Source organism: Paroedura picta, chromosome 5, assembly GCF_049243985.1.
Source record: "Paroedura picta isolate Pp20150507F chromosome 5, Ppicta_v3.0, whole genome shotgun sequence".
Classification (NCBI taxonomy): Eukaryota; Metazoa; Chordata; class Lepidosauria; order Squamata; family Gekkonidae; genus Paroedura; species Paroedura picta.
In genome coordinates, this window is record NC_135373.1 from 31,074,750 (window position 1) to 31,090,700 (window position 15,951).

General features: G+C 45.5%; 1 protein-coding gene across 1 annotated transcript; it reads right to left on the minus strand.

Annotated features, from left to right (window-relative positions):
• Positions 1–1,090: 1,090 nt before the first annotated feature.
• Positions 1,091–14,299, minus strand: DBR1 (debranching RNA lariats 1). The gene is made up of 8 exons (XM_077337073.1): positions 14,072–14,299; positions 12,074–12,198; positions 10,503–10,583; positions 9,984–10,069; positions 8,759–8,983; positions 6,997–7,077; positions 5,654–5,799; positions 1,091–3,851 (listed from the first exon to the last, which is right to left on the minus strand). The coding sequence occupies exons 1-8, from the start codon at positions 14,287–14,289 to the stop codon at positions 3,182–3,184; spliced, it is 1,632 nt and encodes a 543-aa protein (XP_077193188.1). The 5' UTR covers positions 14,290–14,299; the 3' UTR covers positions 1,091–3,181.
• Between the last annotated feature and the right edge of the window lie 1,652 nt (positions 14,300–15,951).

Sequence of the window (15,951 nt, forward strand, 5' to 3'; positions counted from 1 at the left end):
TAGTATCCAACCCATGTTAATAGATACCTCTCAAAGCCAGTTCTCTGGCCCAGCCTTCAGAGACACAGAGCATTTTTGGTGATGACCAGTAGAATGCCCTTCTCCTTGAGCCTGATAATTAAACAACTTGCTTTTACACACCAGAATCAATGCTGCAGCTGCTGCTCTATATCCAAGTAGTTATACCAGCTCTATGCTGCTCCTGGGGAAGGCGGGGGAATTAAAGAAAGGATCCTGTGCAAAGGATGCCCTCTGCTGGCCTTTGATTTTACAACCGTCTAATTTTAATGAGAATGGCCGTTAACTCCCAAACCTTAACCTGGATGGCCCAAACTAGCCTGATCTCTTCAAATCTTAGAAACTAAGCAGGGTCAGCCCTGATTAATTCTTGAATAGGAGGCCATTAAGGAAATTGAGGGTTACAGAAAATGGCAAACCACCTTGCCTTGAAAATCCTACTGGTGGGTTACCATAATTCAGCTACAACTTGATAAGTGCTTTCCGCCAGCAACATTAACTCCCCCAAAGCAGTTTCACACCCTATAAATAAAGCTTCCTTTAGCTATTGTGGCACAAAGACTCTTCTAATATTATGTTATTGATAGCCTGCACTTCCCCAGAAGACCCATGGCGGGTGACAACATATGTAATAAAAATATATTAGAAAAATCTCTAAACAATAAAACCCATGGTGCATAAGGATGACTCAAAGCATACCCCATTGGTCCTCCCGGGTAGTACAGCCCCAATAGGGAGGCAGCCCTCAGACAGGAAGGGCTAATAAGGGGTCAGCTCTCGCTATTGGCTTGCTATTGTTTGGCTCTGCGTGGCGATTCGGGATTTCCTTGGTAGTCTCCCATCCAAACCCTAATCAAGGTCAACCTTGCTGAGCTTCCAAGGCCTTGTGAGATCAGGCAAGCCTGGACTATCCAGGTCAGAGAACAGCACTAGACCACTAAAAGGAAAAAAAACAGAATGTGAATCTTAGGGGATACTTCATAGAAAAATAGGTAGCATCCATGTGGTCTAGCATATAGGAAAATATTCATATCCCAGTGAAACATAATATACTAAAAGACGCGCCCAAACATTTCTTTATAAAGTTTATTCAAAAACAAAGAAAGGCATTGGTTTTTAAAAGGGGTAGAAAAAGGGACCAAAATAAAAATACAGAGGGGGAACCACACTATCTCAGACTTTCAAATAACAAGCAGTAACAGGGGTGTAACTTAAGACAGTTGCACTTTACCTAGATTCCTCAGAGTGTGTAGCATTCCTTTCAGTAGCAAGATTTCGGGAAGTGGTATTAACCTCCACCCAACATCCTGTTGTCACTAGATTCACACAGTTCTAATGGGACAAGAGAAAATCTTACCCCCAATATTTATGGAAACAGAATCTGACTTAAACCAGCCTCTTTTCTAAGAGGTGACTAACCAATGTAATCAATCCAACGCACAACCCCATCCTCTGACATCAGAGGCTAACGCCATGAGCCCAATGTGGAATGGGAATGACTGGATTATTCCAGTGTAAACCTCAGGGATCCAAGACTCCACATACTAGGGGGCACTATTAAGCCATATGGAAGGTCAGCAGTTTTAGTCAAAGTCTTCCTTTGCACATGCACAAAAGAACATCAGGACAGTGAGGTTAGTTCAGTCAGTGGCAAAGATTCCTTTTTAATCACATGACCGCCTCTTCCTGTCATGTGATTCTGATGCCATATGCTTCCCTGGGAAGGTCAAATCAGAAGATGACTGGCCCTGCATCACTCAAAGAGTTTCACTGTTAAGCGTAAATTTGAACCTGGACCTCCCAGGTCCTAGTGCAATATACTCTAACAACTCCAGACATGGATCTTCAGTACAGACATGGAGCTTTAACAGACATAGCGCTCCAGTCTGTTAAAATGCCCTGACTAATCAAGATAAGTACCCAGCATGTTTGTAGAACTACAGGATGAGTTCTTGGCAGACACACCCTGCTGATAGAGTTACATGGAATTTATAGAAATCGGTTCCCTATGCCAATTCTGGTTCAAACATCTATTCTTCCCTCGAGTTCCTTCTCTCTCTTGGCTCTGTTTTTATGACTGCACCTCGCATTTCCAGCATGTAAGAGGGATTCTCCAACCTTGGGAGCCCTGCAAGCCCTATGGAGTTTCGAAAAAGGCCGGTGGGCACTGCCACAAAATGCCTGCCATGACTGGAAGAGCAATCCCAAAATGTTGGGATGTTTCAAGGCAAATGTTAGCCTATGATGGGGGCAGCCATTCCTGAGCAACACTCATCGCAGACTCAAAAGTAATGCCCCCCCACTCTTTTTAAATTCCTGTGGTTCTGTCAGAATTCCCCTCTCCCCCCTTCTTTGGGGGAAAGATCATTTAAGGAAGAAGCAAGTGGGCTCCAGGAAACATTGGAGTACAACCCATGGTGTGCTTGAACACCACAATGACTGCCAACCAGTGCTATAACAATACACCGCTTTCATCAGACTGTGTGACAGTCCATAAACTAGGTGTTGGGTTCATTTTTAATGGACTTCTTTTAACACATGCAGTTCATCTTAGGAAATTAAGCCATCAAATCTATCCAAAATCCCTGGTTCTCTTCTGAAATGCTAAAGACACCCTGACTTTGCCAATTTCATATGGTGAATACACATTTGAAGGTCCACCCCCCCCCCAAAAAAAAAAAACAAGATGGTGAGACAGCCTTTTGGCATGTCCCGCCTTGTCGTCACTAAAACAGAGAGGGGGAAGGACTTCCCTGAGACTTCCCTCTTGAGATTTGCCAAGGCTGAGGGATTCACATCTAGTTCAAGTGCTGTACATGGAAAGAACGCAACCCCCCCCCCCCCCAACAGCGACAAAAATCGTTAGGCTCCAACTCTGAGAGCACCCTTCTCCAAACTTTCTTCTGAATTTTTAAAAAGCCCCTCTCTGCCGGGCAAGGCCCTGTAAAAAAGCAATAGATTGTGTCAAAAAGTAACGGAACATACTGATATTTATTCCCATAAAACTTCTGTGATATATTGGCGGTGTTGTTTTAAAAAAATATAGGGCTGGTTGACACCACTGAAACGATCCCAAAAAATCCAATATTGCCATAGCTCCCATCGAGCCAGAGACACATCGCAGTCCGTGAAGAGCCTTCGAGGTCTCACCAATGGATGCTTTTCATTCCACTTCGTCCTCGTCCTCCTGGGACGCATAAATGGCCTGGTTGCGTCTTTTGATTTTCTTCTTCCCACTCTTTTCTCCTTCGTTCTCAACGCCTATCCGCTTCAGGGACTTGTCGGAGAGGTTTTGCTCTTCCTCCTGGCTTCTGCTGACCAACTCCTCCGGCTCAGCGGCCGCACTGTCCAGGCCTTCATCGGACGATACATTCATGCTGCTCGGCAGCGCCCTGAGTTCAGAACACGTGGAGGTGATGTCGGACGGCTGGTCGGAGCCGTCGTCGTTCTCCTCCTTGCCGCTGAGCTCATCGTCCAGGATTATCTCATCAGGGTTGATGGAGGCGGTCAATCCAGACACGTCCGTATTATAGTCGCTGGCCTCGCCGGTGCTGTCTACCTCTTCGTCATCCTCCTCCTCCTCTTCTTCCTTGTCCCCTTTCTGCCCCGGTATCCCCTCCCTTACTTGCTGGATTCGATCGTTGATGTCAATCAGCCCAAACCGAGCACAAAACTCTGTGGTCTGAGGATTGATTCTAGGAATTGGACCTGCCCGCCGCTGTGGTGTGTTGCCGTTGGAGCTCATTGCGCTGAAGTTCTGGGGAATCCGAAGGTCATTGCTGGCCTCTTCCAGCACTGCCTTGATATCTTCTTCTGTAACACTGTAATCCCATCTGCAAAGGAATCAAAAAGCAAAGGACTCACAGTCAGGTAACAAAGACTTGCTTGTTATTGCTATTGTTTTTTTTAACATCCTACTGGTTCTTTAGCGAGTCGTTGGGGACGCTGACAGGTCTGAGAGGAGCTGACGATGCACCAAAAGTGACCCACCTGGGTGACCGGCCATGTCTAGTCACCGTGGCTCTGTTTCCTGACCTTGGCTTGACCCTGCCCTCTCAGAAACTCCTCCTGGGCCATCCTTACTCCCAATCAGACCGCCAAAGTACTTGTCCAGGTGAAAAGTACAGATGGCTTTTCCCTCCCAACCAACCACTGTCCCCATTTTAAGTCCCACCCAAAAGCAGAGTTATCAAGTTAATCTTCCACACCAGCTCCCAAGACAAATGTAGTATTCTTTGAACTTCACTAGCCACTTTGTAAGAAAGAAGGATGGCATGAGCCACTGAGTAGGGTCACAGAAGCACCCATTGCACAGGGGTCCCCAATGTGGTGATAGTGGGAACCATGGTGTGTGCTGACAGCTTTCCTGGTCCCTGCAAGGTTTTTGAGAAAATGGGTAGGGCCAACTGGTTGTGATTAGCCACTAAAGATCAGACAGATACTGCCAGATGAGTTCTCTTAGCCAGCTCAATGTGTACACTTGAGTCTACACACGAAAAATAATGTTAATATGCATCCCATTAAACAGAGCTTCTGCCTAATGTGCTGTGCACAAGTCCTAAACTGTAAACAGTTACAATTAATATATCATTTTAAATTTTGTTAGAAGTAAAATAAAATTAAAATAAAATAATTCATTCATGCTCATACCATACCTCTCTTCTTTTAAGTGCAATAAATCTAAGTAGTGTTTCTCCCACAACATATAAACATAAATACCAGCCAATAAACTATAACATTGTAATATAAACATTCAGCATATCTCTTATCTTAAATGCAGTGAATTTACCTCAATACAAGTAGAAACACTACTTAGCTTTATTTCACTTAAGAGAAGTATGGTATGAGCATGAATAAATTATTTTATTTTACTTCTAACAAAATTTAAAATGATATATTAATTGTGATTGTTTACAATTTAGGACTTGACACTGAGGAAAAGATAATAGAAAACGGATTTTATCTGGAAAACCGCTCTGGCTGACAACCTTGGAATGTAATAAACTAAAAGTAAGCTCAAGAAAGGACATTGTTTAAAAATATTCTTTATTATTGTTTAATACCATAAGGACAGGTCTTTTCTTCATGGTTTGAGATTTCCAAAGGTGCCTGCCAGGTCAAAATGGCCAGGGACCCCTGGTAAATACACTGTGGGTGAGGGCTGGAGTGAGATGAACCAAGAGAGTCTGAGGGAACAGAGTTACTGACAACATGCCTACGTATAGGCAGGATATTTTTCTCCCCAAGACAAGAAAAATCCCTACACTTCTTGGGAAGGGAAGGATCTAGGGAAGAGACATTGGGATGTCTTAAATCAGGGGAAAGCAGTGTCGTTCTGCTAGACGCCCATCCCCCAGGCAAGCCACTGTAAGTATCCCAAACACAGAGTACCACCTTCACAAGAGCACCTCTACCATGTGCTCTAACAGAGTGACTCAAGAAGAGAAAGTGGACAGACAGACTGTGCAAGGGTTTGGAATTCCATTTTAGAAGCAGACTTTATTGAGAAGCCCTGGACTTTGGTTGACATTTGGGGCCAAGTAATTTGGGCTGGGCGGAATTTTGGAATGTCAGCCAAGCAGAAGTTTGCAAGTAGGAATTCTAACACCTGGGAAATGTCCAGTGTTCTACCTACTTGGCATGGAGTCCATTGTTTTCGGGCATATTCCAGAAGTTAGGAGACACGTTGATGAGGTTGTTAGTTGCTTTGAGTACAGCAATCCATTCTGGGTCATACTCCAGGGTGTCAGAAGCACTGGAATTGTGCTCAATCTCAACAATCTGTAAAACACACACACACCCCAGAAGTTAGGAAGCTCAGTCTCTGCCCTCATAGGCCTGGTGGAATGGCCCTGTCTTGCAGGCCCAGCAGAACTGGTTAAAGCACTGTGTTCCACCAGGTTGGGGTGAAGGCCAAAAAGCCCCTGGCCGAGGCCAAGCTCACCTCTTTTGGGCCAGGGATCCTGAGATTTTGGTCTGATGACTTCAATACTCTTTGGGGGTGTAATGGAGGAGGCCCTCCCACTGTTGACTTCTCTTATGGAGAGCAACGTGTTGTCTAAATTCACATAAAGGTATGAAGCGACCTTCTACTGAACCAAACCATCTGTCCATCAAGGTCAGTATTTTCTACTCAGATTGGCAACAGCTTTCCAGGGTCTCAAGCAGGTCTCTGACATTCCCTGCTACCTGAGCCTTTTCAATAGAGATGCCGAGGATTGAACCTGGGGCCTCCTGCAAGCCAAGTGGATGCTCTATAAGAAAGTCAAGGCCCTTCTGTGAAGGGACCTCCAGCATGGCTCTTCTGGCTAAAAATCAGTGGGTAAAGACACTGAAAATTCCAGTTTGGATTAGGACCACGGTGCTAGGGGAGGGGGAATCATCTCTTCCCTCCATGACACCTTTTCTCAACAAACAACACCCTCCACCCATCCTAAGCTGTTATTTACCCTGTTGGCTGGTTAAGACCCACTTCAGGGAAGCAAGAACAAAGGCTTCTAAGAATTAATTTTCCTTGTCAAAGGACCCAAGATTCAAAAACAGTGAACCACCTTTGGCTAATGGCCATTAAAAAAACCCGACAATTCTACCTCTTTCAAACCTAACAATACACATTAATAACTGGATTCACAGAAAGGGGGAAATAATTTGAAAGCCATCCTTCAAAAACCTCCTTTCCCAGGATACTATAAAATCTCAGGGGCTCGGTTGGGCCAACTGTTCCATTTAACAGATGCTCCAGGCTCCTCTCAACATTCAATACCTTTCAAGGCCTCATTAGGCTGCGCTGGGACTTGTCGGATTCCCCCTCCGTCCATGATTTCCTTTTTAATTCATTCAAGAAGTCATATTTTTCCATACACATGAAGAGCCCCTACCCAGGAGGGGACCTGTCTGCCCATTTTCTACTTGCTTGACCAAGGCCAGCCATGTTGGCATCAAGATAACATTTGGATAGAACATTTCAGACAGACATACCTGAAGGAAGTCTCGCTGTGGCAAGCATTTATCCAGGGCCAGAAATTTTGTTGCTTTGGGTTGCTCCTCACTGCTGCTCGCCTAGAAAGTAGGAGTTAAGACACGTACTATGTACTTGCGCTAAAGAAGGCCATTATTATAAAACAGACACCACATGGAAGCAACAATGCGGGATGCTGTATAGTCAGTCCTCACACCTATCCATCTTGCAGAAAGATGCTCCATCCATCTGCGAACAGTGGGCACGGATGGAGCGATCACATTTCATTTACATTCTTCTCTTTTTAAAAAAACTAAACCTTTTTAGCTCAACAACCAATGGTTGGAGTAGTTGGCAAAGTCATGGGGACCTTGAACTAGACATTCTCTTAGCCCAGTGTTTCCCAACCGGGGTTATGTGTAACTCCAGGATTATGCCAGAAGGATGGAAGGCTGAGTCCACCTTGAGCCGGCTGCTGGGATTGAACTCCCAGCCTCATGGGCAAAGCTTCCAGAGAACATTTCTGCTGCCTTACCACTCTGCGCCACAAGAGGCTCTGTATTAATGAGATAACAGAAGATCAATGGTTTGTGGGTAATATTCTTCCAATAAATAATAAACCAGCTTTCAAAAACAAACTCCTAATGCTTTATTATTTCTTTGGTGAGGAGCACAGTAGGCCAGCCATTGTGTGTGTGAGTGAGATCTGCAGTTAAGCTGCTTGTGACTTATGGCAAACCTATGCATTAAAGGTAAAGGTAAAGGTATCCCCTGTGCAAGCACCGAGTCATGTCTGACCCTTGGGGTGACGCCCTCTAGCGTTTTCATGGCAGACTCAATACGGGGTGGTTTGCCAGTGCCTTCCCCAGTCATTACCGTTTACCCCCCAGCAAGCTGGGTACTCATTTTACTGACCTCGGAAGGATGGAAGGCTGAGTCAACCTTGAGCCGGCTGCTGGGATCGAACTCCCAGCCTCATGAGCAAAGCTTTCAGACGGCTGCCTTACCACTCTGCGCCACAAGAGGCTCTCTACCTATGCATTAATGACCACCAAAACATCATACGATCAGGTCTTCCAAAGAAAAGGCAGTGGCTTCCTCTTTGGAGTCAATCCATTGTCTTTTCCAGTACATCTTGCTTTCTCATGATGCTATCTCTTCCATCCTAACTAAGCCACAATCAGATTTCGTAAAATCTTCACGCTGCAAGTTAGAACTGGGCTGCGTCTAGCAATAAAGATATCAGTTTCGTTCTCAAGAGAAATCTGGGCTGGGCAGTTGAAACAGGGCTGTTCCAAGATCTCTCAAGAAGCATCTATTTAACCTATTATAAGGGAATCTATAATAGGTTAAATAGAATTATAAGGGAATCTAGGAGCCTCTTGTGGCACATAGTGGTAAGGCAGCCGTCTGAAAGCTTTGCCCATGAGGCTGGGAGTTCGATCCCAGCAGCCAGCTCAAGGTTGACTCAGCCTTCCATCCTTCCGAGGTTGGTAAAATGAGTACCCAGCTTGCTGGGGGGTAAACGGTCATGACTGGGGAAGGCACTGGCAAACCACCCCGTATTGAGTCTGCCAAGAAAACGCCGGAGGGCGTCACCCCAAGGGTCAGACATGACTTGGTGCTTGCACAGGGGATACCTTTACCTTTAAGGGAATCTAATCAACTTTACGTTTTTTCTTTTAAAATAGGAATACATTTTTCTCTACCATAACCACTTGGGAACTTTCTCCATGAACACAGATCTCAACACACAGGCAGCCAAATTCTCCCCTTCCTTACCTCATGTTGCATCACAGCTGCAAATTTGACATGCAGGTGAGCCGAGAACCAGTATGCAGGCTTCAAGTACTGCAGAAGTTCCAGGGCAGCAGGGCTTCCCAAGGTGTTGCTTTCCACTTCTTGGCGGAAAAAAGACTTCTTCTTAAGCAATGATTTCTTGTTGCCATAATGATATATACCTCTGGGCCAGTCGTGGGACATAAAGATATCCATCGGCTGCTTCAGCTGTTTACCCCAAAACGAAACGACACACAAATTAAGATGCAACCGCTGCTGTCAGCAAAAGGATCTAGGAGTCCTGGATAACAACAAAGACTTCCAAAACAGTCATTCTGGGCAGCCCCCTCCTACAAACAAGCCAAGTTATGTGACTGCAAGAAGTGAGATCTTTGTAGTGGTTGTACTGACTTATGCCATCGGCTCCCTATCAAGGTTAGGCAGAGAACTTGCTATTTAGTTTCCAGAATACTTGCCAATCATTTCTTTTCTTTTTATAAAAAAATTGAGCTTATCATCTACAAAGGGAGTGATTTAACACAAACTTGGGGCTTCTGACCTGCTGTGTTGCCTTAGTTACTTGGTTCTAAATTGTGTCTTTCTTGAGCTGAGCACAAGGATAGGCAGGATACAAAACGACAACGAATTTGTGCCTGTGTGTATCTCAAAGCAGCAAGCTGAGGCTCAAAAAAGGCCTTGAATTCTTTATTGGCAATAGTTTCTGGCAGAGGATAGATACATCTAGCCGGCAAATATTAGCGGAATAAAATAGGTCTGAGTTTGTTTCTCCTCTGCTTACAGATACTGAAAACCTGCTTATTTATTTACTGATACTTTTAATGCCAGGGCAAGCCCAGAGGTACAAGACAAAGGACTCTTATTAATCAGCTCTTAGTCTGAGGGCTGCAGCCTAAAGATGAATAGGAGAACTGTCATGCACTTAAAAGCCCCAGCTTGCTGCTGCTGCTGCTTTTTTAAAGATTAAAGCCAATTTGATCCACATTAGGGAGAAAAAGCAAAATATAGATACATCCTGCCTTTGGGAGAAATACCAACAGCATGAAATAGCAGCTATAGCATAGCCAACGGGGCCTTCCCAAGAAGGCATTTACCCACAGGAGGATAATACCCCAAAGCATACAAAACACACATTAAGCTGCTAAGATCGCTACCCCACTGAATGTCTTTGGGCATGGCCCTGTACTCTGATGAAAGTATTTTTGCTAACCTGCTTGAGCTTGAACACTTCAATATTTCTCACGTGGTAGACACTTCTTAAAGTATTCTGGTTGTAAGGGGGACACTCAAAGTGGCCTGCAAGCAACAAGACATTACTAGCACCCATTCTGCACACATTGGACAATACACTGTCAATGCTTTTGCAGCTGAATTTTCTGGAGTGAAAAGGGAACATGCATTATCCCAACAAGTGTGGAATGAGCTTAGGACAACACTTGTACTATTATTCATTAATTTATTAATTTCTGTTTACGTCACCTATAGACTCAAGGTGGGTTACATCATCAGAAAACAATGCAATCTTTAAAAAAAAACCCACCATATCATAAACAATACAAAACTGCAATTTGAAAACTAGATTCCTAGATCCTCCCCTTCCCCCCGGACAACTCAGAATCACCTACGAAACACAACTGACAATCCACCCACTTTATGAACCTCCACCAATAAAAGAAACTCCAATTTCAACAACAGATTTCACTCTGCATCGAGGCCCCTCCAGAAATACCTCTTCTGTAGTCATGAGATTTGAAAATGCCAGAAATCCCACCGATGCGTAACCCCCGGTACTTTACTACTCCAGCATAACCTGCAAAAAAGAAAAGGTCAACAAAAGCAAAACTATGTTGACCGCAAAAGCTATCAATAAAAGCTTACTCCCAAAGCCCGTGCACTGGTGTCTGCCATCTCCAGAAGGTATTCAAATCCCCACTTGCCCAAAGGGACAGCATTGAACTGAACCCACCTGCAGCTTGACACCTAGCTTTGCCAGCCTGCAGGGGCACAATGCACTGAGTAGGTAGCATTTGCCACACAGATGGCAACTTCATCTTGCCAGCAGCCGGGGCCAACTCACCCCGAGAGCCCCGTCCTGGGTCACAACGAAGCCTCTCCCTACTACACTAATTTTCATTTCTCTTGTCAATCACCCTTGCAACACTTCAGGCATGTCCTGCTTCTTTGCATTGTGTTGAGGAAGTTGAGAAGGGGGTGGGGGTGGGGACTCTGTGGCTCAGTAGCAAGTTCAGTCCCCGTTACCGTCACTTTTAAAAAGATCACGTAGGAAATAACTGGAAATACCTGAGAGCCTGGGGGAGCTGCTTCCAGTCAGAGTAGACAAGACTAACATCAGTAGTCTGATGGTCTGACTCAGCTAGCTAGCTTGCTTACTTATTTATTAATTAATTACATGTCTATACCACCCTCCCGTACGGCTCAGGGTGGTTTACATAAAACATAGGGGAGTACACGATAACCATAATAACAATAGTCATAACAATAACAGTAAGAACCAGTGTTGATCAACAATAACGTAACAATTAGTAAAGCAATAGAACTTTTCAAACAGAACCTGTGAGGGGGGGCACAGGTTCAGGATGTGGAGGATGTCTGTGATATCCAGAGGGCCAGCTGAATGGTGTTAGGTCTATCAGCTTAAGTTGAATGCCTGGTAGAGGAACTCCCTTTTACAGGCCCTGCGGAGTTGTGAAAGTTCAGGAAGGGCCCTGATCTCTTCAGGGAGCTTGTTCCACCAGGTGGGGGCCAGGACTGAGAAGGCTCTGGCCCTGTTTGAGGCCCGTTGTGCTTCTTTGGGGTCAGGGATCCTCAGCCTGTTGGTGGTGGCCGAATGTAACGCAGTTTGGGGGGTATAGGTGGAGAGGCGCTCTCAAATACACTGGGTCCAGACTGCATATGGTGCATTCATGTTTCCATGTATGTTTGGGGGGCGTGGCTGGGTGGCAGAGCACCTGATTTGCATGCAGAAATACCCAGGTTCAATCCCCGGCAACTGTAGTTCAAAGGCTCAGAAAGCAGGTGATGTGAAAGACTCCTCTGCTAACAATCAGAGTTAGTGATGGAAACTGCCATCAATCTGTTGCTGATTTATTGGAGGAGGGAGAAATTAACAGGGGCTTGCCACTGCCCACCCTTTTTTAACAACTCTAGACCTTCGGTTGTTTCCCATACAAATACAAACAGGACCAACCCTCCTTAGCTTCTGAGATTGGGCTAGTCTGGGCCACCTAGATCAGGAAAAAGACAATACCAGCCATCACAACAGGAAACACAATTTAATACCAAGGTAGTAGATGTTTGGTGCTACCCATCCGCCATATGGGAGTTCTTGCAAATGGTTGGAGGCTTCATGGTTTCCCCCAATAAAGATGGTCAAGACTGGAGCCTTCTTCTCTCCAGAATAGTACCTAGGAGAACACAATCCAAACCTCAAGGGCCTTAGACAAAAATGAGAAGGCAACAATATCTTTGGGTTTCTCTGAATTTTCTGCTCAGAATAAGACCATATGTCACTCATACAGTGGATGAGGGGTAGGGAAAGATATATTTATTAGGAAGATTATATCCCACTCTAAGTTAAGGTGACCAGATTTTAACATTGGTAAAGCGGGACACCATTGACTGGGGGGGGGCGGTTCTTGATTAAAATTTGGTCTACATGGAGCAACAAAAATTTTCACTGAATGCAAAATTAGTATTGTAATATATATTTTTTAATTTCAACATAAGTACAATTTGCCAGGTGCCCCCAGATGTTCCTCCAAAACTGGGACAATCTGGTCACCTTACTCTACATCCCACAACAGCCTTGCAAAGTAGAAAAGGTATATTAGGCTGAAGAATGACTGACCCACGGTCACTCAGGGAGTTATGTGGAATGTGGGCGTTTGAAACTGGGTCCCCTTGGGTCTGGCATCATAACGGCTCTGGAAATTTGCTATCAGCAAGGTGGAGTGGTAAAATATCAGACATCACATTACTAACTGGTCTTTAAAAGTGGACAGTTTCCCAAAAGTCAGGCAGCAAAGGATGGCTAAGTGAATTCAATGTAACCCAGGGGAGGAGAAAGTGTTTCTATAGGTGCAGGGAGGGAAGCAAAAGGAGAGAAATGTCTGAAGCCATACTTTAAGGAGAATTCAGCATAGGCAGTAGGTCCAAGCATGTCACCCCCCCCCCCAGCATGCCAGAGCTATGTGGGTTGTTCACAGTTATAGTAGATATATGCAAAGGCCTCATTTTTTATATCCTTCTATACTTTTCTGACATGGAAGGTAGTCACCTCTGAATCCTTACACCCTGAACAGACAAATTTGTGAAATTAACATCACAAAATGAGAGTATTCCTCCTGTGGCAAACAGTCACTGTGTGCCTCTGGAGTTCAGACTAGCCCAGAATAAAAACATCACAGGCTGTACATCATGCACGCTTCCTGACCTTTCCAATCTGGGCATTTCTGTGCACAACATACAGAGTGCATACGCATTGCATCCTAGTTATCGTGTCAGATGAGCAACTGAGAAACCCAGGTCTGAATCCCCACTCCACAGTAGAAAATTACGGGGGCCACCATCACTTCCCCTCAGCCTAGCCAACCAGACAGGACTGGAAGATAAAAGGGAGGCAGGCTGTCATGAGCTGCCAGAGAGGGGAAAAGAAAGTTATACGCAGCTTACAATACTCCTTGTTTTGGAGTGCACATGCAGAGAACTGTACAGAGTGGCCTCTAACCCATGACAGTGTCTTCTTCAATAAATCTGGTTAGATTCAAATGGGTAGCCGTGTTGGTCTGAAGTAGCACAATAAAATCAGAGTCCAGTAGCACCTTTAAGACTAATAAAGATTTATTCAGGGCATGAGCTTTCGAGTGCAAGCACTCTGTCTACTTGACTCTGATTTTATTGTAATAAATACATCTGGTTGCCTTTATGGTTCCACAAGCCTATTCCACCACTACCCCTCCAAACTTTTACTATAACAGATTTAACAAGTCTAGAAGTCTCTGATACTTCCTAACCCAGAGGGGGCCAACTGCTCCAGAGGCTCATGGTCACTGTAGTCCAGGGACATCTAGAAAGCCACAATTTGGCCACTCTTGTGACACGTGGTCAAACGGGGGAGGTGAAGGAGTAGGGCCCCCAGATCTCCCTCTTTTGGTCGCTGCAACGAGCCAGAAGGCAGTTTGCACTCTGCTCACGCCCAGAGGCATTCTCAACGTCATCTCATCGCACCCTTCCCTGGCAGCCCCCGAGGAGGACTCCCAGCCCGAAAGGGAAACTCACTGCGGGAAGCCTCCCATCTCCCGGTACTTAGGAGGCACGGCCATACATTGCAGGTCGGCCGAGTCGCGGACGGCCTGAAAGTCGCCGGTGCAGAGGAGCAGGTCCGGCCGCGCGTGACCGTGGCGCTGCTCCATCAGCTCGATCGTCTCGTACATCTTGTCCAGCGCGCCATGGCAGCAACCACTCACGGCCACCTTCATTTTCGAGACACTGCGCATGCGCCAATGGCGCGTCTGACGCAGGCTCCCCTTGAGGCAAAGGCCGTTCTGGGCGCTCGCCCCGATGTGCGCGTGCGCAAGCGGGCCGGGGCGGTTGCGACCGTTGGGTGCCCGTCTCGTTTCTCGCTCCTCCTCCCGGTGGCTTCTTCCGAGTGGCGCCTTTGGCTGCCGCCGAGGACAGTAAGCGCTTCAGAGCGACGTCTGAACCGGGAAATAAAATGCGATGAGGTTAAAGAATAAAAATTTTATTTGGTTTTTATTTATAAGCCGCTTTTCTCCCGGAGCTTCGAGTACACGTGCAAGCCTCATTTAGGCGCGTGTGGAGAATTCTACCGTGCCGTCGCCCCTAATTTTTCCCCTCAGCTCAAATGGTCATCTGGAATACCCCGTGAGTCAGGTCATTTGTTAAATGGGTCAAGACATTCGGAAAGTACTGCAAAATATAATACAGTATGTCCGATAAGGCATTTAACATCAATAAAACCTCATAAAGGTAAAGGTATCCCCTGTGCAAGCACCGGATCGTGTCTGACCCTTAGCGTGACGCCTCCAGCGTTTTCATGGCAGACTCAATACGGGGTGGTTTGCCAGTGCCTTCCCCAGTCATTACCATTTACCCCCCAGCAAGCTGGGTACTCCTTTTACCAACCTCGGAAGGATGGAAGGCTGAGTCAACCTTGAGCCGGCTGCTGGGATTGAACTCCCAGCTTCATGGGCAGACAGCATGTCTGCTGCCTTACCACTTTGCGCCACAAGAGGCTCTTTAAAACCTTTTAAAACCCCATACATACTTGGCTACGCAGAATCTATACATCTACATTTTAACCGTTCCATCGTTTTTTTAAAACCAAGCTACTGTTTGGAACCACTTTGTAATCTTTGCGTTCTTCTAAAAATCTGGAAGAAATGTCAAGTAGCCTACACATGAAAGTTTATAACCCAGCATAAAACTGACCTACTGCTTCAACCCACACAGCTACCCACCTGGATAAAGTATTTTTAAGCCTTATCTAAGAGAAGTTGCTCCAATCACTTGGTTATTCTGATTGCCTGGCAGGGAGCACATGTTTTCGATTTCACTAGATCAGGCTTTCTCAACCAGGCTTTTGTGAAACCTTGGGGTTTCTTGATTGCCCTGGCAGGGTTTCCTGAATGGGTGGGCATTATTTAATTTTTAAAATATTTGTTAAACATTTGTCAGGTGATATGACTATATATGCTCATATCAACCCACCACTCCTCCCAAAATGGCCAATGATGGGCCTGGAGGGGGTGGGAAGAAGAGGGTCTCTGGGTGGGCATGTACACAGTTATGCTTCCTAGCCGTATTCTGCACATAGCACCACTGGGGTTTCTTGTGGCCTGAAGAATGTTTCAAGGATTTCTCAATGATAAAAAAGTTGAGAAAGGCTGCAACAGATCCCCCAAAGTTTTCATAGGGTGATATATAGCATTAGCAATTTATGGGATGACTGTAGTGCATTGTAGACAGATCTTACTTCATTCAGGGATACATATGTCATCCACAGAGTTTAATTATTCCTGCATTTCTCTACAACAGCCTTTCTCAGTCTTTTGACTATGAAGTAACTCCTGAAATATTTTTCAGACTTTGAGAAACCCCAGAAGTGGTGACATGCCCCTTCAGAGAAGTGGGTGTGG

What these genes read in the sequence shown, in the direction of transcription:
- DBR1 (XM_077337073.1), bottom strand. Translation starts at nt 14,289, where the DNA reads ATGCGCAGTGTCTCGAAAATGAAGGTGGCCGTGAGTGGTTGCTGCCAT. An exon ending in GAGATGGGAGGCTTCCCGCA is followed by an intron (nt 12,199 to 14,071) that starts GTGAGTTTCCCT and finishes GTGTTCTCCTAG; the next exon opens with GTACTATTCTGGAGAGAAGA. An exon ending in ATCTCATGACTACAGAAGAG is followed by an intron (nt 10,070 to 10,502) that starts GTATTTCTGGAG and finishes TGTTGCTTGCAG; the next exon opens with GCCACTTTGAGTGTCCCCCT.